Source organism: Eucalyptus grandis, chromosome 4 (genome assembly GCF_016545825.1).
Source record: "Eucalyptus grandis isolate ANBG69807.140 chromosome 4, ASM1654582v1, whole genome shotgun sequence".
Taxonomy (NCBI): Eukaryota; Viridiplantae; Streptophyta; class Magnoliopsida; order Myrtales; family Myrtaceae; genus Eucalyptus; species Eucalyptus grandis.
The window spans coordinates 35,042,997-35,065,685 of record NC_052615.1 but is presented as its reverse complement, the minus strand read 5'-3'; the positions used below and the strand labels follow the sequence as shown (position 1 = coordinate 35,065,685).

The following is a 22,689-nucleotide window of genomic DNA, read 5'->3' as shown; positions in this document are numbered from 1 at the left end:
TGCAAGCCCTTAGGCTCCGTTTGGGAACAGCTTTCTCAAGGGCCTTTGAGGGTCTAAAGTCCTTTGGGCCAAATGTTGAGTGTTTGGGAACTTTTTTTCAGTTGCCTTTACCAAATGCAAAGCCTTCCCAAGGCTGAATGCCCAAGGCAGGTTGGGGGCTGCCTTGGGCATTCTCGGAATGCTAGCCTTGAAGATAATGAATATTTTTCTTTCGAAATTGTCCTTATTATTTTTTTGATTTTCCGGCTTTACCCCGACTACTGTTCATCGTCTTCATCCTTCCCTTCTCTCTACTGAGAACACGGCCAGCATCTACTCGCAGTCGTCGGTAAAGGACAGGTGGGTCGGCGAAGGGCAGGTGGTCCGGCTAGGGTCCCACGACTCTCCAACAAGGGTCGCCGCGCGGAGGACGCCGGCAACCCAGATCGTGCGCAGATCTGGTCGCTCGATCTGGGTCGCGCAGATCTGGGTCGCGGCGACCAAATCGTGAGCGCCGGCGACCTCTGCGGCGTGGTGGGTCGCACGACGGCTCGGCGAGGGTCGCGGCGACCGGGATCTCACGATCGGGTCGCCGCGACCCATCGAGCGGCACCTAGGCAACCTCCGCACGGAGGTCGTGGCGGGTCTCGCAACCTTCCGACGAGGGTCGCCTCAACTCGCCGCGCCGCGACCTCCGTGCGGAGGTCACCGGTGCCGCTCGATATGGGTCGTGGCAACCCGGATCGCGAGATCCCGATCGCCGCGACCCTCGCCGGCCGTGTCCTCCGCACGAGAACCCTAGCCGGACACTCGCTCTTCACCGGACAGCCTAACCTTCACCGCGCCGCCTCCCCCTCGTCGGACCGCCTACCTTCGCCAGCGGTAACCGCGAAGCCTTGGCCGGCCAACTCTCATTTTTTACCTTTTTTTAATAACAAAAGTATTTTGCAAATTTAATTTATCCAAACACTATTTTACTCAAAGATACTTTACAATGGACTTTCACAAGTACCATTTACCAAACACAATTTGCATTTTGAAAAACTCATTTGACTCAAGTATCTTTACATTTTCTCAAAAACTTTCCCCGAAAGTCTTTCCAAACGCACCCTTAGACTTATACGTCGTCTTTTGCAAGTCCGGGTGCTTGTTTCACTCAGGACCACAAATGTCACAGTATCACAGATTACGTATGCAATGACTATGCAATGACACAGCTCCTATGTCACTGCATACAGAAAAATATTGGGGCGAGAGCGATAGTTATCCTAAAAACTTATTGAATATCCAATTTTATAGGCAGAAGAACACTCCAAATGCCAAAATTTAATCCAACGAGATACTTAAGTATTAAAAGTTATGAAAGTGATATTTAAGTGCTAATTTTTTTAGAAAATGGGACATTTAAGAGCCACATTCGGCGAACTCCGCTAGAAATCTTACGTAGTAATTTTTTATTAATTTTGCTTATACGTGGCTCGCTGGAAAACTAACTTAGCATAGAAACACAAAAACGACGTCGTTTTGGCACAATTCGAATAATAATAATAATAATAATAATGATGGAAGATGAAGGCAACCGACGATTGAGGGCTTAGCCCTTGCTGCCGCCCCGTCGTTAGCGGAAAGGTGAGGGGAGGGTTGGCACTTAACTAATCGTCCTTTTATGTCAAGTTTAATGTCTTGGACTCTAGAGAAATCCGACAACTTCTTGATGGCCAATTCACGGGACATGTCTAGAAGGTTTTTCTTGGCCTTTTCTGACTCCTTTCTTTTCAGCCACAATCAGAGAAGATAGAGAAAAGCATGGGGCCTGTTATGCTTTTTCGGCTATAGCGTCGGTAGCCCTGACCAAGAATCCCCGGAGAGACATTGGTGACATCAAGCTGATGGAATATTGTATAATCGGATAGACCAGAGTCTTGAGTTTTTGAACTGCTTCGAGCCTTCTTTTTTCCTCTCTAGATATTAGCACAACCACAATCCCGCTCGAAGCCAACTGCCTGCATATTTCGCACCAAATCCCTTTGTTCGCACCCGTAACAACCGCATGCCTAAATACCGAGAAGAAGGATAAGAAAGTTCTTACATAACAGGAAGAGCAAACAAATTGGTGGCGTGAAATCAGTGCATGCGTAAAACCTATCAGAGAAATAGAATACCTCTTGGTTGATTCTGCCATTTTGGTTGCAAACTGTAGCTACTGAGAATGTGTCCACTGTTGAAAAAGGAGAAGCAAATAGACTTTTTGACTTTCTTGTTTACGTAAAAGGTGCAAGGCCATATAGACGCATAGGTCGGCTTTTGCAAGTCCGGGTGCTTGTTTTACTTGGGACCACAAACGTGGCAGTATCGCAGATTACGTATGCAATGACGCAGCTCCTGCGTTTCTGAATACAGAAAAATACCGGGGGAGAGAGAGAGGCAGTTATCCTAAAACTTCTTGAATATCCAACTCCATAGGCAGAGAAATCCGACAACTTCTTGATGGCCACTTAACGTGACACGTCCAGAAGGTTTTTCCTTGGCCTTTTCTGATTCCTTTCTTTTCAGCCACAATCAGAGAAGATAGAAAAAAGCATGCTGGCCCGTTATGTTTTTTGGTTATTGCGTTGGTAGCCCTGACCAAGAAACCCCAGAGATTGATTTTGCGACGATGAGCAATTAATTTGAGTCGCCAGGAAAATTATTGGGAAGTTATGTTTTTGGCAAGCAAATGATCTTGACATTCGAACAATGGAGTTAATTGCAAGAAGGGTGAACGAGACAATATTTATTCCTCCACACTTCAAGATCAGAATTTTTACATTTCACAGCACATGCAACTCACCGGAGTCGAGCTTTTTCGCGTGCAGGTTTAATGACGCAGGAGAATATTATGTCCAAGATTTTGAATTTTTTCATGTATCATATGTTTAATTTTAGCACAGTTTAGACTTTCGGTGATTTTATATATTAGTCCTAATGAGTTTTCTAATTAGGTCAATAGAGATTTCAGTATATCTTAACATACTTGCTCTCTTATCTTTATGTTCGAAGTATCAGACAGATTTTCCTTTATCTTTTACTCAGAAATACAGAAAGAGAACGTTCTCCGAGTTTTCGTCCACGAGTGACCGATCACGTTTGAATGCGTGCGTTACGAGTTTACGCCATGTCTGTTGCATCACCAGTGGGTAAGATTTCAGAAGAAGAGCCACCCCCAAACACTACTGAAGCGTTGGCAGTGATTTAATGAGCAGAAGAGTCCACCCCCGAAGTAAGATTTTAGTAAACACAAACGCACTAAGCATTGAAATATCTCTCACACCGCTTGACTATGAAATTCACGTCAGAGTTGATCATATCATGTCAATAGCAACCCTTGTCTCACTAGGTGAGGGAAGCGAGGCCCTCACCAACAACGACACAAAGCCCTCCTGGCCAAGGGCGAGGGTTGCAGCCCTTCAATGTACTAAAGAAAGCAGCTGAAGGCAATGAAAATGACAAAGACACCATCCACATTTTATCCGGGCATGAATCTACGTAATTTCTTGCGCAAACATATAAGCAATTACACAGTCAAATAACTCATTTTTTCTTCTTCTGCCTGCTGTCGGCAATGTTTCTCAGAATTAAGCCAAAATCTTTGGCTTGTGCATAGAGTCAACATGCAGTATTCTGGACTTTGGAGATATTTAAGGAATCTATAGAACAGTTCTCTGATATAGTCTCCATGCATGATTTCCATGGACCACCAGGAGAACGCTCATCAATAGAAATGACCATTCAGGATTCTATCTAGGAACTCAAGCTAAGTTCCTACTGTGCTAGCTCGAAGCCATTGGATCAATTGAACATGTTAAGGAAAAGGCAATAAAAGGTTCTCGGTCCATTGAACTAAGGTTCACTGGATGCGCGCAAGCTATCATACAACAAATTCTGTGGATACTGTCAAATAATGTATATGCTGAATATGTCTGAAGAAGTTGTATGATGGTAAATGGTGGAAGTACCTAGAAATGGGTGATTTTAAGGACTGGAATGTAGTCCCACATTAAACTAATCTGATACTGATGCAAGCCTAGGATAGGCTTTCTCAAACAGTAGGATCGGGAGAGTGACTCGCGCACAAGAAACAGGACGAACAGAAATTTCAGCACTGCGCAAGCTCAGGAGAACAGTCGTATCTTTGTTGATACAAGTCAGATTGACCTGATTCCAAAACCAAATGAACAAAGACTTCTGGATCTACAATTTCTCTGTTTTGGGTTTTCTGAAATAAGCACTGTAGGATAGTCGAAATTGGGTTGGAAGTAACGAACAGAACAGGAAAAGATAGAGACTCCGTTGGTTGCTCTTCTAGGCCTCCAAGGAAGTTGAAAGGGACACCGATTCTTTTAGATCGATGACTGCAACTCTTCAAGGATGCAGATTTCAGAAAGCTCCGACTCTTCAAGGACGGAGTGAAAACTCTTCTAGGTTTTCAAGGATATGAACTCTACAAGGTTCGTGATGCTTGCTTCAAGCAAAGCTTTTCATTTATCAAAATTCATCAAAAGTTGTCGGTCTTCTACAAGGGATTGGCTTATATCATCAAAGAAATAAAAACAGAACGTTGAAACTAGGAGAAATAAAGACAAAGCGTTGAAAACTAGGAGAAATAAAAACGGAGTATTGAAAATAGGAGATATAGTAAAGGGCATGGAAACTATAAACTAGTAAAAGCATCACGCGAGCTTCCAAGGTGTCTTTCAAGCTTCCGGGATGGACTCAAGATGTCGTTATGGCTTCTCGGTTTCGTCGAGCTTTACTGCGGGCCAATCTTCTTGGTCGAGAGAGCCGGTCTTCAATGTGGGCTGCATCATCCTCCCCATCTTTAAAAGAATTCGTCCTCGAATTCTTGCCAGCATCATCAGAAGAATCCCCCACCCTACTAGGTGCCAACGTAATCTTCTTGCCTCCAAATTCAAAAGAATATGTATTTCGATAACCATCATGCATAGTCCTCTTATCGAATTGCCATGGTCGACCAAGAATAATGTGACTAGCATCCATCGGCAGAACATCACACCATATTTTGTCACTATAAACAGAGCTAATGGACAAATTAACAAGGCATCGTTTCGAAACAATTACCTCGGCGCCTTTCTTCAACCATGACATTTTATAAGGCGTAGGGTGTGTTTTTAATTCCAACTTCAGCTTGTTTGCCGCTACTTCAGAAATCATATTCTCACAACAACTAGAGTCAATAATTAATTGACATACCTTTCCCATGATTGTGCAAGCAGAATGGAAAATATTGGTACGTAGCCACCTATCTCCAGTGTCATCTCGAGGAGTAGGAAAAATTTTCCTCACCATAAGAAGTTCGCCAGTGTCAGCATGCACTATTTGTTCATCATCCGCAGCTTCTTCATCATTTTTCAACTCCTCTTCAAGTGGATCCTCAGCATTCTTGTCAGAATCATTATCCACCAAGAAGGCTTTACCGGCTGGTCGATTCTTATTGATTCGACAATTGCTAGCACGATGACCCAACTCCCCACAAGAATAGCAACGTATTTCGGATGTAGCAGGTTGCTTCGAATCATGAGGTTGAGTAGAAGGCTTACTAGCAGATTGCTGTCTCCGAGAATGAGAGCGCTCCATTTTGAGTGCCCGTTGGTGTGCATCTCCTAAGTCCCAAATGTCAAGGACTTCCAAGGCGTCTTGAATGTAAAATTGAAGACCGTTCAAGTATTTGTTCACAAGCACATCCTCTGGGTCTTGGATATTGTTACGAATCACCAACTCATTGAATTCATTGGTGTATTGGTCCACCGTTCGCGTACCTTGTGTTAGATTTTGGTACCGTTGGTAGAGCTCTCTCTTATATCCTTTGGGAGAAAATATTTTTGAATCTTGCCCTCCATCTTTCTCCATGAAGTGACTGGTGCTTTGCCAACGGCTTGGCGAGTTTGTTTTTCACGTCTCCACCAAGCAATCGCCTTGCCTCGGAATCGCATAGCAATGATCCCAACGCGACAATTCTCCGGAACATTTCGATGCTCAAACACCTCATTCACAAGTGTTAGCCAATCAACAATTTCGTCAGGAGACTCATTACCTGTAAATTCTGGAACATCTTTCTTGATTTCCTTTTCCCAATCTGGCTCACGAATATGTTGTAAACGATGTCGAACATGCCTCCGACCGTGAATAGATTGAACACTCTCCGAAGAGGAAGAGTTACCATGGGAATCTTCAGTCCTAGAACGGGGTGGAGAATTATTTGCTTCAGCCCTCAAACACTGAACTTCTTGCGTCAATTCATCAATTTGTTGTTGCATATTCTCAGCGAGTGTGTGCAATTCATTGAGGGGAAGGGTTCTGCCGCCACGACGCCTAGCTTGTCTTGGAGGCATTGTCCTCTCCTCCAAAGCTCTGATACCAAATGATGCAAGCCTAGGATAGGCTTTCTCAAATAGTAGGATCGGGAGAGTGACTCGCGCACAAGAAACGGGACGAACAGAAATTTCAGCACTGCGCAAGCTTAGGAGAACAGTCGTATCTTTGTTGATACAATTCGGATTGACCTGATTCCAAAGCCAAATGAACAAAGACTTCTGGATCTACAATTTCTCTGTTTTGGGTTTTCTGAAATAAGCACTGTAGGATAGTCGAAATTGGGTTGGAAGTAACGAACAGAACAGGAAAAGATAGAGACTCCGTTGGTTGCTCTTCTAGGCCTCCAAGGAAGTTGAAAGGGACACCGATTCTTCTAGATCGATGACTGCAACTCTTCAAGGATGCAGATTTCGAAAGCTCCGACTCTTCAAGGACGGAGTGAAAACTCTTCTAGGTTTTCAAGGATATGAACTCTACAAGGTTCATGATGCTTGCTTCAAGCAAAGCTTTTCATTTATCAAAATTCATCAAAAGTTGTCGGTCTTCTACAAGGGATTGGCTTATATCATCAAAGAAATAAAAACAGAACGTTGAAACTAGGAAAAATAAAGACAAAGCGTTGAAAACTAGGAGAAATAAAAACGGAGTATTGAAAATAGGAGATATAGTAAATGGCATGGAAACTATAAACTAGTAAAAGCTTCACGCGAGCTTCCAAGGTGTCTTTCAAGCTTCCGGGATGGACTCAAGATGTCGTTATGGCTTCTCGGTTTCGTCGAGCTTTAATGCGGGCCAATCTTCTTGGTCGAGAGAGCCAGTCTTCAATGTGGGCTGCATCAGATACCCAAAAGTTATGGAAGAGGATGTAAATCCAACTCAGGACAACGTCGAAGAAGTCACATATGAAATATTGAGCTGTTGGGGGTCCATAAATTACAACTAGATCTTTCAAACCGTTGGGGGCCCATCATGTGAAGACTCAACATCTTCTATCAAAAGTCCGACTCTTCCTTCCTCACAAAGAAGCAACCAGAAGGACCGCCATTTGGAAGAAGTGCCAACTTCACAGGACTTTCAGCACCTTCCTCAACCGACAGGATACCGGTGTTGAAGTTAATGTCCGTTTTGACAAATCCGGGGCACACACAGTTCACAATGATGTTTGGGTACTTCTTGGCAAGGATCCTTGTGTAAGCATTCATGGCTGCTTTTGAGACAATGTAAGCGGCAAGGACTGCAGGCCAGCCTTTGGCTTCCAAAGATCCGTTCTTGAAGTCTTCAAGGAAAGCCTTCACAACCCCATCCACCTTCTCCTCCGTAAGGTCCTCAGCATCGCTCAGAACTCCTCTGGCCCATTCATTAGACAATCTCTGAAAGGAAAATCGCCAAAATTAACAAAATCATCAGCATAGGGTCCCCAAAGGAATTTCAACCAGGGATATAAACAGCGCTCCATCATGCAAGTGGGACTTGAAGCTAGATGCACATTCCTTGATTAAGAATTAAAAAAAAAAAAAAAAATTAGTTGTTTATGGGAACGGTTTATAACAAATCAGTCAATGCATTTCTAGAGAAATTCCATCCTAGAAGCAAGCCAATTCCACGAAATGGAACTCTTTATCTTTAACGAGAAGGGTGCATTAGGTATAAAACTTCACTGAAGATAGTTATCAAAAGGAAGTTCATGTGATGCAATTGAAACAAGCTAAACAGGGCAGAAGCTTGTAGGTGAGAATGAACACCAAATGCAAAGGTCCACAATGCAGATACCATTCGAATTCATGAGAGTCAACTGCTTACTCAATTTCTAAGAAACCAATAGGCAACCAGGGCTGGTGGAAATATTCGTGTACCTCATCTTGATTTTGCTCATTAAAATAGCAAGCTCGTGAATGGTGGAGCTCTACTCAAAAGTATATTTTTGCCAAGTTTCATCAATCTGTCCTATATCACTGCTTATTGTAATTTTAAATTTTCAACAACCAACCTGAATCCAGGCTCACCTGCAGCTTCCCCATGCTGGAGGAAACATTCACTATCCTCGGTGAATTGGAAAGTTGGAGGAGGTCAATATGAGCCTCGATCATTCGTTTGGCTCCAAAATAGTTCGTTTCCATACATGCTTCAGCCATTTCATAAGGTTGGGTCAATACTTCTTTCCAATTGATTTGGGCACCTTCCTGCGTCAACAAGAAGAAAGCTCCTCATACTTCCGACAGGTCACAGCAAAACCGTGCATCACAATGTACCAAGTTATGAGAAAGGGCAAAAATACAAACTTGGGCAAATTAATTACGTAAGCTTGTTTTAAGGCTGGCTGGAGTCTTATTAAGCTTGATGCCAATCAATAATTCATTAACATCGAGCAGAGTGCCACTTGAAACTCCTAGCGCTTTTTTGAAATAGTTCCTTGCCAGGGCTTATAATCATCACATGCTTCGATCCTAATCAGTTTTGTGATGCTAGACAATCAAAACTCCTAGCGCCAATTTGAAATAGTTTCTTGTTACCTTTCCAAAACCAGAAGCCTTCAAGGCTTCGCCATCTGCAACGGCTCCGCCAATCCCAGCATTGTTCACCTGCAGCAGAACTCTCGACGCTTTCACTAACTCATCATATCAGATCACTGCTAACAATCTTACGAAATCAATGACAAAAAGACTCTGACGTCATACCAGAATGTCGAGCTTCCCGAATCCGGTCTTGATGAAATTCGCAAGGGACGAAACGCTAGCAGGATCAGTGACGTCAAGCTGGTGAAAGACAATGTGATCAGACAGACCACTTGAAGAATCCTTGAGCTTCTGGACCGCTTCAAGCCCTCTTTTTTCATCTCTAGACGTTAATATCACCATGATTCCATTTGAAGCCAGCTGCCTACATATCTCCAACCCAATCCCCTTGTTTGCACCTGTGACCACTGCATACCTGAAAACGCACCAAAAATAAATAAATAAATAACCCCACAACAATGGAATTCAGAGAACAAGAGAGTAATTTCAGGGAACAATAAAGAGACAAGCAAAGGAATGGAATTATTAGGAGGGTGATGGGTATGAAAGTATGCCCTGAACCACTTAGGCGATTCTACCAAAAAAAAAGTATGCCCTGAACCATGAAAGAATACCTCTTGGTAGACTCTGCCATCTGTTGCTTTGTAGACTGAAGACGAAGATGAAAACCTGTGAACCCTCTCCCTGTTTTAATAGATTTAAGAACCTCCAGAACCTTCGGCAGCCTCGAATGTAACGTACCCACTTTGTCTTTTAGCCTTCGAATGAGTTACGCAACCTCTCTTTTTCCGCCCAACGTAGACGAACGTGACCAGAGCAGAGGAACAAGAACGCAGGTAGTGAAAGAATTCAAGGTCTTTCTGTTACTTGTGCGGCCGAGATTTAGCCAAGTGTTTCGTGGTTCTAACGCTCAATAACGATTTTAATGGTTAGCCTTTTATTAACATGTAGTCAATTCTTTAAAAATTAAATTAACAGATAGTCGAATTTTCGGTGCATTTATTTGGACAGTCGTTGTTATGAGAGTCAAAATTTAAAGATGGAAGGAAAACGTCATTCAAAAAATAAATCACTGAATAATAAAATCCACATACTCTGGGACAAATTATTATTGATTTAGTGAAGAAGCTAATAAATTTCACTTTTCTTTTATAATCAACTTGCCAAAGATTATGTCTTCAATCCTATTTTTTTATCTAGTCAAGATGGGTTGGTAGCCTTATTACCTTTACTTCACTCGCACACACCTACAATAATATAGATCGCTTAGAGGAGTTAGCCTTTCTTCTTTCGCAAATGAATGAGTCCATCTAGAGTTTTGATGCAATTTAGCCAAGTTCCTTCTTCTACATAAAGCCATTCAAACGGCAAAACCATGATAAGACAATATCGCAGCAAACTACTAGATCAAAAACCGAACCTCTCCTAAACATTTCGATTAGCTATCATCTTGTCATTACATACTAGTTAGATATTCAAACAACTGGTTGTTACAAAGACAAAAAAGTAACAGAAAAGGAAAGTCAAATCATTCCTTGACGGGGGAAGGCAAGTTAGGAAAAGACAAGAAACTGGAGACTTTCTTCCTATCATAGAAGAGGCCACTTGGGCCACCCTGAGGAAGCAGAGCCAGCCAAACAGGGCTTTCAGCCCCCTGTGATGGAGTCAAAAGTCCGGAATTGCAAGTGACGTCAGTCTTGACGAAGCCAGAGCCACGCTGTTCTCCAAGGCAGATGGCACCTTCTTGGCCATGATCCTCGTGTATGCATTCAAGGCTACCTTTCCGACATGCTGCGAGATGAGTTGGCAAACCCTCTTTCCGAAGTCCCCTTCTTTGAAATCTGACAAGAATGACTCCTGGACTTGGTCCGCTCTCTCGATCTCAACATCGCTCAATGCCTGCTTTGGCCATTCGTTTGGTATTAACTGAATTTTTCAGCATATATATGTTAAATATCACTATCGTGTCAAACAATATGAAACAATTTAATACTTTTATTTAGGATTCACCAAAAAGGTATAAAAAAACAATCGTGGTTTTACCTCGAGGATTTCTAAGGTGGAGGTGTCATTTACGATTCTTGTACAGAGGAAGGAGCGGAAGGAGCGCTTCTATCACTGATTTGGCTTTATAATAATTTGTGTTTTCACGCATTCTTCTGCCATTCCATAGTCCTCAGTCTCTATCTCTTTCTCTTTCCAAACTTCCTCATCTAATGATTTGGCAGATAGAGCGGAAGGAGCGGTTCCGTTACTGATTTGGCCCTCTAATAATTCGTCTTTTTCACACATTCTTCCGCCATTCCATTGTCCTCAGTTCCTATCTCTTTCCAAACTTCCTCATCTAATGGCTGAAATCGGAGGAAAGAGATCTCTCTTAATAAGCACAAACGATGGAGACCCATGGGATTCATCAATCATCACATGCAATGATTCCCGATATTTCATCTAGTTTTCTGGTATTATATAAACAAGAACTTGACCGATGCATGACTTACAAAGCCGACACCAGCTCGTTCAGTAGCTTTGGACATGCATCATGGTTCGTGATGTGTCCACCAAGTCCTGCATCGTTTACCTGCAATCACATAACCGTTCAAACCAACATCGAAATCAGCTCTTGGATTATTTGCAGTTGAGCTAAAAAGTGGAAGTTGACCAGGAAACAAAGGCAGTAGGAAAGATGACAAGAACTAAGTCTTCCACAAGATCGAAATAAATAAAAGTAAGAGAAGATAAGAAGAAAGAATGAGCTTGATTACCACGCTATCAGGCCTGCCAAACCGAGTGGAGACGAAATCCACAAGAGAAGCAACACTAGCAGGATCAGCCGCATCGAGCCAATGAAAGACACGACTTGGCCGATAGGCCGGCGTCGTTCCCAAGTTCTTGAGCTGCCTGAAGGCCTCTCTTCTCGTCTCTTGCAGTCAAGACCACGGCCACTCCACTCGAAGCTAATTTCCTGCATATTTCGACCCCGTCACGACTGCATACCTGGAAAGGAATTCCATTCAAACCATGGATTAGTCTAAACTAATATAGTCAACCTTGTATTTCATGGAAAATGTAAAAAAACAATGTACCAGAATAAGAGAATAAAATGTATACCTCTTGGTGGCAAGACAGGTTTATGGCCATCGTTCAAGTTCTTGGTAGGAGAAAACTAGAGCTTAGCTCGAAATATAGATATTAATGGAATTGGCTTCTTGCCTTATCTAAAATGAAGCTACATAGGATCTAAAGAGAGAACGCTTGGTAAAGTCAATCGTAATTGGAAGGTTTTGCCTTAGCTAATAGCTGCTAGCTAAATTAGTACGACCCAATTTACCAAACGGAATTTAATATCCGATATTTATTGAGCAGTAAAAACTAGTTTTCTTTTCCAATTCATACAGTGAGAAGATGGCATTTTGAGTCTTGGCTGGACATGGATTTCCTATGTAGTACGGTGATTCTTTTGATATTTCGACAAATCTCAACCATTAATTTATGAAAATGAGTTTCATGAATTATTAGACTCATTAGGATTTATCAAGACATCATGAGAAACACTATATGAAATAGAAGATTTTCACCCATTCTGGGCCAAGTTCGCCTTCTCAAACCTTTTATACTAAGGCATTCTAAGATTTTATTTTTATTTTTTGCCTTTTTTTTTCCATTTGTATGGCTGAAATGTGAGCCAAATTCTTGTGATTTGAATGGCAACAACGATATTGATAGTAGGCCTATTAACAGATGGTTGATTTCTTTTTAAAATAAGTAACAGATAGTCAAATTTTATAGATTAAGAGAAGTAGGAAATTTTTCAGTCCGGTCAACATGAGAATAAAGGATTTTCCTATGTATATGGGAATATATAACAAAAACTGTTGGAGGGGAAATATAATGATGAATGTTGCCCAGATACTTCCTCATCTGCCAATTGATTGAATTCATGGGCTTTTCTATATTTGAATTTCACTTCAAAGTGTACTAAGATGATTATAATATAACCTACCACTCTATACTTTCTCTTCCATTTTCTCTATTGAAATAAAGGGTGTCTATCTTTCGGCAATAAAGGGTGTCCAAAATTTTTGTGCCTCCACATTCTTCATTGTAAAGAGGAAAAGGCCATAATAGCAAGTAGGCTCAAGAATATATGAACCTGTCGGGTTTATAATGAACTCCCATCATGTGAAGGCCCATCGAATAGCCCATAATCCTTTTGTGTACTCGGCCCAATCTAGGAAAGGGCGAGTGCTGTGTGGTAATGTACTACATTGGGCAGTCGTTGATTTTCTATCATGTTAAAGAGTTCTCTGTGTGACGCATAAGTTAGAGATTTATAGATAAAGACCTGTAAATTTAGGTTTCTACAGGGGAAGATCGACCTAAATTTAGAATTTGTGACTTTGATTTATGATAGTTGCTTATCATACGACTTATCTCATTGAATTTGAATTTGGAAAAGAATGAAAATCACACAAGAAATAAGTTTATGATCTTTAATTTGTTAGCATAATGTTCGGAAATTAGTCAATTGCATAAGCTAAATTGACATTCTCCAAATTAAATTAGAAATTAATTGGATGCTTGTTTTCTTTGGGTAGGTTGGATGTCCGTTTGATTCCAAAAATACAAATCAAAAACCTTTGTCAACCTATCATGTTCGAGTACGAGCATCAAAGGTTCATCTTTCTAACTATGAAACTCCTACATTGAATTTGACACACCGGACCGATAGCAACATATCTAATCTATAACGTTATTCCTTTCTCGGAGGTTAAACCTTTTTTTAAAAGCACGATTTGGAATCAGATTGTTGAATTTGAGCTCATTGAATAAAGGAAAAATTCCAAATAAGGGTATCAAGTGCCCTCATTTTCTCAAATTAAAATATGAAATTCATTTTATTTTAAATAAGGGCCTGAAATACACTTATTATCTCATATTAGGATCTAAAATAGATGTTATTTTAAATAAAAGCCTCAAATGGTTATGTTAGTTTTAAATAATGGCCTAACTTTCCGATTAATCACTTACCTTCTCTGAATTTTTTCGTTTTTTCTTTCTTTTTTCGTTTTTTCTTTTTTGTTCTTTTTTTATTTTTTTCTTTGCTGGTGGTCAGCCTCAAGTAATGGTTGACCACCGGCAATCCCAAAGGGGGCTGGCCAAGGGTCGCCTCGCCTAATTTGGCAAGGGCACCCTCCTTGGCCACTAGCAAGGAATGGCTTCGCCTAGGCAAGGTGACACTCGCCCTAGGTAAGGCTGGTTGTGCCGCCCATAAGTTAGGCCAACCCTAGCCAAATCTAGGCGAGGGTCATGAGAGCTTGCAGGCCCTTGCCCAATGGAAAGTGAGAGTCACCAAGCCCTCGCTGGAAGGGGAAAAAATAGTAAAAGAAGGAAATGAAAATAACAATAACTTAAAATTATTTATTTTTTTGGGACAAAAAGGCCCTCAACCAGTTGGAATATTTAGCCAATCGGCAATTAGTAAGGTCATCCCTTTATTTGAGACTAGCATGGCAACTTCAGACATTTACTTGACACAATATCTACTTCAAGCTTTTACGTAAGAAAATGATGGCATTTAAGGCTCTTATTTGAAATTTTCCCTTAAATAAATGTGGTCTGAAATTATAGCAAGAGAGCATGGCCAGACAAATAAAATCCAATCGATTGTTTCTGTTTTGTCTCTTCCTACGTCGATATTTTGTGCACCCGTGCTAGCTTGAAGTAAAACAAGACGGTCATCTCCTGATCCATGGGGGAGGGATCTTGGCCGCAAGAGAAGACTTCAGGCACGTTTGGTTCAACTTTGGGGAAATGCAAGTATCTTTGAATGAATGGGCATTTTGTGAAGGCAAGTATGTTTGGAAACTCATTTTTGTGCATATTTTGCAAAATAACTTCAAGGTGAAAAGAAAAAAGAGAAAAAGAAAAGAAAATGAAAAGGGAGGAGAAGAGACGCACAGCTACATGGGGAGGGGATCATGGGGGACAGTGGTGCTGGTGGTGGTGGGGAGGCGGCTGGTGGCAACGGCGATGGCGATGGCGGTGGCGGGAATGCGGCTTGCCTGAGGTCGGTGACCTCAGGTGATGCCATGGGTCACGCAACCCAACCGCTCGAGTCGCGCCAACCTCAGGCGACACCTAAAAAGGGAGGAGAAGAGATGCAGTTTGTGTGGAGAGGGGATCGTGGGGCAGTGGCTCGGCAGTGGTGGTGGTGGTGGTGGGGAGGCGACTAGCGGCGATGGCGATGGTGGTGGGGGGGAGGCAGCTCACTTGAGGTCGGCGACCTCAAGTGACGCCGTGGGTCGTGCAACCCGGCCGCTTGGGTTGCGCCAATCGCGGCGACACCCGGATCACGCGACCCAAGTGATGCCGCCTAAAGTCGCACAACCTCAGGCAAGGCTTCTTGGCAGCTAAATTTGGCCCCCTACTCGTGGCTAAGCGTCGCTCGCCGGCAGAGATTCGCAATGGAGCAGCAAGTTAAGGAAGAAGATGATAAATAGTGATTTTTTAAGGCAAAAAGGGAAAACATGATTATTAGTAGGGGTAATATTGGAAAGAAAAAAATTCATTAAACCTAAGACTAGCATTCCAAATTCTAGCATTTGGCAAGTGAAGACTCAAATGTGTGAATCAAAGGCAAAATATTTTTCCAAAAGGGCTTTTGGAGCCCAAAGCCCCTTGAAAAAGCTGCACTAAATGAGACTTCCACGAGTTGCTCACTAAATGAAGGGAGGACTTTAACTCCTTTTTGTCTCCTAGCCGCGTATTTTAAAGTCTTGAAGCTAAGCCATTGGGGTTCGTGTCTTTTTAACTTCCCAAAGTCACACATTTACTCCTCCCACGATGAAATGTGAGCCCTTTTTTCCGTATATAAATATGGGAGTTCACACAGGCTCTCGGTCAAGCCACAAGCAAAAACAAGTCACAAGCTTAGAAATGAGAGCAAATGATTCTTTCTGGAGGGTCCCTAGGTCCTCTCATCGTGTCGGGAAGGGACTTGATCCCTTTCTCTTTGGCACGTTGTGAGATTTCCCTATTGATTAGTGTGTTAGCTTTTCCATGAATATAAGTTCCAACATTCGAATCTAACCACGTTAATTTCTTGTCTCCTTTCATTGCTCATTGTTTTATTCTCCATCAATTTTTATAACTCCCAATTTAGTTGCAAAATTACAATCTGCTTCCGCTGCGTCACCAATTTCAACATTAGTAATCAAGACCCCGACTGTCTTTGACTTGAGTTCAAGCTATCAAGGGCTTCAGCTATGATTGGTGAAGAGAATTCAAAATACGTGCTGTTGAATTCTTGATCGAGTCATCAAGGCCTCCAACGTTCTCAAAAGGAAAAAGAATCGTGAGAGGTTTGCGACTCAATCTTGTAGAAGAGATTATACATCATCCAGTGAAATTATTAAATATGTACATACATTCTCTAATCTGATTCGTATCACCAATTTTATATGAGTACAAACACAAGAAAAGATTTGTGTACGTATATATCTGCAAAAAGCGTGAGAGCTGTGTCGCTGGTATACTTACCATGTGATGTACTTTGTTCATTTATATGATCGCCGCATGACAATTTACCTTTACTATAATTGTCATGCGGAGTGTATCGCCACATGGCCTAAACTCAACAAATAAGTTTATTTATTTGTCATCCCAAACGTTTATATCTTATTAGGTTTAAATTCCAAATGTTAAAGAGAAAGTGCTTGAACCATATATTTTATTAATTCAACTAAATCTGCTTAACTAAGAATGAAAAAAGAATGAGATAAATATATTTTTCTTATATATAGTTAAGGTCGAAATTGATAGAATTTTTGCTTTTGCACTCGCCACATGGCACTTAACAACAACTTTTTGCTTGTCACGTAGCTAGCAAGCCACATAGCATAATTATGTCACATGCTCATCTGGACCAGTTAGCATCTATTGAGCAATTAGTCATTCTCAAACATCTATTATTGATTAATTGCTTTTAGTTTGAAATGAATTAAGATAAAGTACCTTCAAACTTTGTAATTCATTTCTATTATCCCTCTCAAACATTCATATGGTACGGCTTATCTCATTCTTTTAAAATTGGGAAGATTGTCCAAAAAATCCTAAACCTATTGTATTTTTGCCAATTTACTTTACCAATTCAATCATAACATTTTTACTTTTTGTCAATTGAGTCTATCTAGCCAATTTTGGCCAGAAAATACTAATGTGGATGCCAGCGGTGCCACATAGACCACCGACACTAACGTGCACAATTTTTAATAATATTTTAATATTTTTTTTGAATCTTTAATATTTTTTCTCTTTTTTTTCCCTTTTTTTCTTTCTTTTCTTTTTGCGATTCTTCTTTGCCTTTTCTAGTGACCGACCAACCACAAGCAACAATCGGCTGCTAGCCACTAGCCACAGCTAGCCAACTGGCCTCGCTTGCCACAAGCGAGGCCCGGTCGAGCGAAGGTGAGCCCACGCCCAAGCGTGGCCCAGAAAGGATCACTTGGGCAAGTCCGACCTATGCCCAGGCCAGCGCAACCTCGCCAAATCTCTGGTTTGCGTGAGGCCGCAACTCGCCAAAGGGCAAGGGCAAGCCTCAACGAGGGTTCCTCTCACCAAATCTAGCGAGGCCGCCCTAGCCTGGGTGCAAGCCGGCCTTGGCTAGGTGACCCTTCTCGGGCCGTACCTGGGTGGGTCTCCCCTTGCTAGGGCTAACCCTTGCTCAGCCAAACCTTGCCTATGGTTGGCGAGGCCAGCCGGCTAGCTGTGCTTGATGACTAGCCGTCGCCTGTGGCCAGTTGGCCACTAGAAAAGGCAAAGAAGAAAATTAAAAAGAAAAGAAAGAAAAATAATAAAAAGGTAAAAACAGACCAATAATCAAAATTCAAAAAAATATTAAAATATTATTAAAAATTATTCTCATCGTGCCAACAGTCTTACATGGCACCACCGGCATCCACGTCAACTTTTTTCAAACCAAAATTGGCCGAATAGACTTAATTGGCAAAAAAAAATGAAAAAGTTTAAGACTAAATTGACAAAGTTAAAAGGTTTAAGAATAAATTGGCAAAAGTACGATAGGTTTAGAACTTTTTGACAATTTTCCTTTAAAATATTGAAAGTAAATCACATGTGAGATAAATTCACAAGTTTCACTTTGTTAGCTTATTATTCATTGATTTGTCGATCCATGAATTAAATTGACATTTATCCAAGTTAAATTTGAAATAAATCCAATTTTTTTTGAGTAATTAAACGTCTTTATTGAATTCAAAAGAGAAATGCTTATATGATTGTCTTTAATTCACTATAGTAATTGTCTTTAATTCACTATAGTAATAACGCCTCTTTTTTACTAAAAAAAAAAAACATATAAAAATAATTAAAAATTGTGATGGGGTCCACATCTTTAAAAAATTTGTGGTTCACAATAAGTTGTTACTTTTAAAGTAGCCCAAAAATTATTATACTAGCAAAATATAAAGCGCTTCAATAATGGATGGAAAATCTTGAATTGGCCACAACAACGCCAATCAAGGCCTTGAAGTCTGACGAGAAGAGGTCGAATTTTTGATGCCCAATTTGAGATTGAGTCATCAAGGCCTTCATCACGCTCAAGAGATAAAAGAATTGGAAAAAAATTTCGACTCAATGATTTAATCAGAAATTCTACTACATTTTTGGAATTTAACAAAATCTATATACATTCTCTTATCTAAATTTATAATGGAAACTTTTTAATTATTGTACAAAAACATGTAAACATTTGTTTCCAGACATATGTTTGCAGGAAGCGTGAGAGCTAAAAGGATATTCACTTTTATGCGTGCCACATGACATTTCACTTTATCTTTTTAGATCCTATGCTCTCCAAGTGACATTTCACTTTATCTTTAGGATTGTCATGTAGAAAGACATGTGACCTAACTTCAACCAGTAAGTTGTCTTCCTAAAAGTCTATTATCTTCTTGAGTTTAAATTTCAAAAGAATATGATAAAAGATAAAGTATTTTGAATCATATATTTTTTTTAATTGGACTGAACCTAACTGGGAATGAAATAAAGATATAAATTATGTCAATTAACAAAATTTATCAAACTAAGATAAAGTATATTCATGACTGACATAATTTTGTAAAGTGAGATATTTTCTTTAAACAACCAAGATTATTTAACTACAAATGAATTAAAAAAATACCTTATTTACTTGAGCAGAAATATAAGAAATTAAAATTACAACTTATTTGAAACATACGAATAATAACTCATCATTTTTATTTTCTTGTTCTGAAATCAATTTGTCAAAAAAAAAAAAACAAACAAACCTCATTTTATATATGTTTAGGACAAATTAGAATAAAAACAATTTCATCCAAAACCCACTTAATTCAAAATTGATTTAGAAAAAAAAAAAAAGGCTGAAAAGATTTTTCTAATCAAATGATAATGTTTCTTTAATTCATTAAAATATACTTTATTAAGAGTGAAATAAAGCATACTGTCTATCAAATTCAACAAAACTTTAGGAAAGTATAAATTGCAACTTATCTGAAACAATATATGTACATTTCAGTTAAATTTATTTTTTTCTTTCAAAATTATTTTATATTGAGAATGTCTTCAATCATTTTGAAAACAAAAATGCATTTTAGAAGAAAAGTATAAAAAAACTGTGATTTTATCTCTAATCCATTTAATTTGAAATTAAATTATACAAAGACAGGTGAGAAGTCCATGAGCACTTTTGTTTATTAGAAAAATTGAAATAGCACTTTATTATTATTGTTGTTGTTGTTGTTGTCGTCTTCTTTTAAGGATTGCTGACATTTTAGAATTTCCAAATTTGATTTATCATTATTAGTTGGAGGGAAAATTCTAAATAAGATCCGAAGTGAATTTTTTTTCTCAAATAAAGACCCAAACTGAATTTTGTGTCAAATAAGGACTTGCAGTGGAACCCATTGTTTCAAAGAAAGACCTAAAGTGAATTTTGTATCAAATAATGATCCGAAATGATCAAGTTAATCTCTATTAATGACATTAGCTCACGGCGACATTTTCCATCGATTAAAATAGGGGCAATTTTGTAGAAATTTGTGATTGGAAAAAAATGGAAAATTCTAAATTAATTAAGTTTATGTTATTCATTTAGATGTTTATGTTTTCTTCTTTCTTCTCCCTCGATGTTCCTCAACCAAATCGCTGCCCAGTCGTTGTCGTGACTCGATTCTCGTCGCTCCTCGCCTTGCTCGATCGGCGGAGAATTTGGGTCTCCACAAACAAAGAAAGAAGCATGGTTTTCTTCTTGTTTTTTAATTCGTGCCTCAACCGACACAGAATTTGGGTCTTCGACTTTGTGAATAATTGGTACAAGGAATGGGAATAACTTCGGTCTTTGACTTTGCAGAGGACGGGTACAAGGAACGGGGAGACCGTAGAGAACCTAAGGGTTTTTTTTTTTTTTCCTGTTTTAGGATTTGTTAATTTTCCTTATATTTTTTTGGACAAAATTGCCCAAACTCCAGTCGTCAAAAATATCACATACTTGATAGCCGACGAATATTTGGCTGATAGCAAAGCTCAAGTTCTTATTTGGAATTGATTCAATCACTTCGAGTCCTTATTTGAGGCAATGGGTCAACTTTAAATCTTTATCTGACACAAAGTTAATTTCGGGTCCTTATTTGGGAAAATCGGTCTACTTTGGATCCTTATTTGGAATTTTCCCTTAGTTGAACAGTTTGATGAAATTTAACTAATTATTTATTTTGTCATCACTAGAATATGAAGTATCTCTCTCTCTCTCTCTCTCTCTCTAATATCTTTATTCCTGTTTGTTATGGGTTAGTAGCCTGTCAACTTTACTTAATTTGCATTTCAATAAAATAAAACCCCACGTGGTGTTGAGCACCTGTTCTTTCATAGAATGAAACGCTCCATTTGGATTTTTGATGAAATTTTGCAATGTTCTTTCTTTTATATGAATCACCTGAACGGCACAATGATAATAAGGAATTGTCACAGAAAGCTACTAGATCAATATAATCGAAGCACTCATAAACATCCCATTTACTACCATCATGCTATTACCCACTGAATGGTCAAACAGGTGCTAGTTACAAAGACAGAATAAGAACCCCAAAGAAAAACAGAGAAAGGAAATGAAATCATCCCTTGACAATGGAAGGCGAGCTCGAAAGAGACAAGAAACTGGAGACTTGCTTCCTATGAAAGAAGAGGCCACTTAGGCCACCCTGAGGAAGCAGAGCTAGCCAAACCGGGCTCTCGGCCCCCTGTGGAGGAGTCAAGGGTCCCGTATTGCAGGTGATGTCGGTATTGACAAAGCCAGGGCACACGCTGTTCACCAAGAAAGATGGCAGCTTCTTGGCCATGATCCTTGTGTATGCATTCAAGGCTGCTTTCGAGACCTTGTATGCTGAGATATGGGTTGGCCAACCCCTCTTTCCAAAGTCCCCTTCTTTGAAATCCTGCAAGAATGACTCCAAGACTTCGTCCACTCTCTCTTCTGTGAGGGTCTCGACATCGCCTAATACCTGCTTCGGCCATTCTCCCGGTATGAGCTGAACCAGTAGAGAAGAGCATTAGAAGAGAATTTCTCAGAATATATTGTTACAGGTAACTATCATCTTGAACCATATTAAACAACTTTTAAGTAGGATTTGCGGAAAATGTTTAAAAGAGGGATTCTCGTTTTACCTCTAGGGTCCCCAAGGTGGAGCTAACATTTACGATTCTCGGTGAATCAGACAGACGAAGGAGCGGAAGGAGCGCTTCGGTCACTAACTTGGCACCATAATAATTCGTCTTCACACATTCTTCCGCCATTCCATAGTCCTCGGTCGATATCTTTTTCCAGACTTCCTCGCCAAATGGCTGATATTTGAGGAACGACACTTATGCACTTTGATGATAAAAAGAAGCTAGAAAAATGCACACATTTGCAAGAGAAGACCAAAAAACCCATGAATCAAAGAAAAGCACCAAGTAGCCATCTCTCTTAATTAGCACAAACGTTAGGGGCCTATGAGATTCATCAACCATCACATACGAGGATTCACGATAGCTCATCTAGTTCTTTGGTGTAATATAAACAAAAAATAGACCGACGCACGACTTACAAAGTCGCCACCAGCACGTTCAACAGCTTCGGACATAGCATTACGGTCCATGATGTGTCCACCGATTCCAGCATTATTTACCTGAAAATGATCGATTTTATCCAAAGCTCATTGGACCTTAGAATGAGAAAAATACAAGCCCTCCCACAAAATTTCAAAAATAAAAAATAAAAAAGAGGAGAGAAAAAAGAATTTGCTCGATTACCAAGATATCAAGCTTTCCAAACTGGGTAGCGACGAAACCCACAAGAGAAGAAACACTAGCAGGATCAGCCACATCGAGCTGATGAAAGACGACGGCGCCGGCCGAGAGGCTGGCGTTGTTTTGGAGTTCTCGTGCTGCCTGAAGCCCTCTCTTCTCATCTCTTGCGGTGAAGACCACAGTCACTCCAGTCGAAGCTAATTGTCTGCATATCTCGAACCCGATCCCCTTGTTCGATCCCGTCACGACTGCATACCTGCAAAATAGTTCCGTTCAAACCATGGATTAGTCTAAACCACAGAATCAACTTCGTTTTTCCATTCAAAGGGAAAACAGAACGAGAGAAAGAAGACAAGTCGGATACCTCTTGCTCGCAAGAAAGGTTGATGCGGCCATCGTTTAATTTCTTGGTAGGAGAAAACCAGAGCTTAGATGACATACATATATTAATCAAAGTGGCCTCTTGCCTTATCTAAAAGGTTGA

The 22,689-nt window shown here is 40.2% G+C and overlaps 3 protein-coding genes across 3 annotated transcripts; all 3 read right to left on the bottom strand.

Annotated features, from left to right (window-relative positions):
• Positions 1-7,202: 7,202 nt before the first annotated feature.
• LOC104442076 ((+)-neomenthol dehydrogenase) lies at positions 7,203-9,655 on the bottom strand. The gene is made up of 5 exons (XM_018872349.2): positions 9,479-9,655; positions 9,027-9,279; positions 8,862-8,930; positions 8,355-8,531; positions 7,203-7,721 (listed from the first exon to the last, which is right to left on the bottom strand). Exons 1-5 carry the CDS (start codon positions 9,496-9,498, stop codon positions 7,344-7,346), a joined length of 897 nt encoding a protein of 298 aa, XP_018727894.2. The 5' UTR covers positions 9,499-9,655; the 3' UTR covers positions 7,203-7,343.
• Positions 9,656-10,529: 874 nt separating this feature from the next.
• Positions 10,530-12,002, bottom strand: LOC108959238 ((+)-neomenthol dehydrogenase). Its single transcript, XM_039310922.1, has 6 exons — positions 11,973-12,002; positions 11,722-11,858; positions 11,627-11,639; positions 11,363-11,442; positions 11,153-11,240; positions 10,530-10,763 (listed from the first exon to the last, which is right to left on the bottom strand). The coding sequence occupies exons 1-6, from the start codon at positions 12,000-12,002 to the stop codon at positions 10,530-10,532; spliced, it is 582 nt and encodes a 193-aa protein (XP_039166856.1).
• Positions 12,003-20,882: 8,880 nt separating this feature from the next.
• LOC104442075 ((+)-neomenthol dehydrogenase) lies at positions 20,883-22,689 on the bottom strand. The gene is made up of 5 exons (XM_010055370.3): positions 22,570-22,689; positions 22,209-22,461; positions 22,004-22,084; positions 21,582-21,758; positions 20,883-21,445 (listed from the first exon to the last, which is right to left on the bottom strand). The coding sequence occupies exons 1-5, from the start codon at positions 22,599-22,601 to the stop codon at positions 21,032-21,034; spliced, it is 957 nt and encodes a 318-aa protein (XP_010053672.2). The 5' UTR covers positions 22,602-22,689; the 3' UTR covers positions 20,883-21,031.

Excerpts from the sequence above, each read along its gene's own strand:
- LOC104442076 (XM_018872349.2), bottom strand. The coding sequence starts at position 9,498 with ATGGCAGAGTCTACCAAGAG. Across the intron at positions 8,931-9,026 it reads TCGGGAAGCTCGACATTCTG|GTGAACAATGCTGGGATTGG; the intron begins GTATGACGTCAG and ends GTTCTGCTGCAG. Across the intron at positions 7,722-8,354 it reads CCAGCATGGGGAAGCTGCAG|AGATTGTCTAATGAATGGGC; the intron begins GTGAGCCTGGAT and ends TTTTCCTTTCAG.
- LOC108959238 (XM_039310922.1), bottom strand. The coding sequence starts at position 12,002 with ATGGCCATAAACCTGTCTTGCCACCAAGAG. Across the intron at positions 11,241-11,362 it reads AACGAGCTGGTGTCGGCTTT|AGAGATCTCTTTCCTCCGAT; the intron begins GTAAGTCATGCA and ends GTGCTTATTAAG. Across the intron at positions 10,764-11,152 it reads ATGGAATGGCGGAAGAATGT|GCATTGAGCGATGTTGAGAT; the intron begins GTGAAAAAGACG and ends TGGCCAAAGCAG.
- LOC104442075 (XM_010055370.3), bottom strand. The coding sequence starts at position 22,601 with ATGGCCGCATCAACCTTTCTTGCGAGCAAGAG. Across the intron at positions 22,462-22,569 it reads ACCTTTCTTGCGAGCAAGAG|GTATGCAGTCGTGACGGGAT; the intron begins GTATCCGACTTG and ends ACTATTTTGCAG. Across the intron at positions 21,759-22,003 it reads AACGTGCTGGTGGCGACTTT|CCATTTGGCGAGGAAGTCTG; the intron begins GTAAGTCGTGCG and ends CTCAAATATCAG.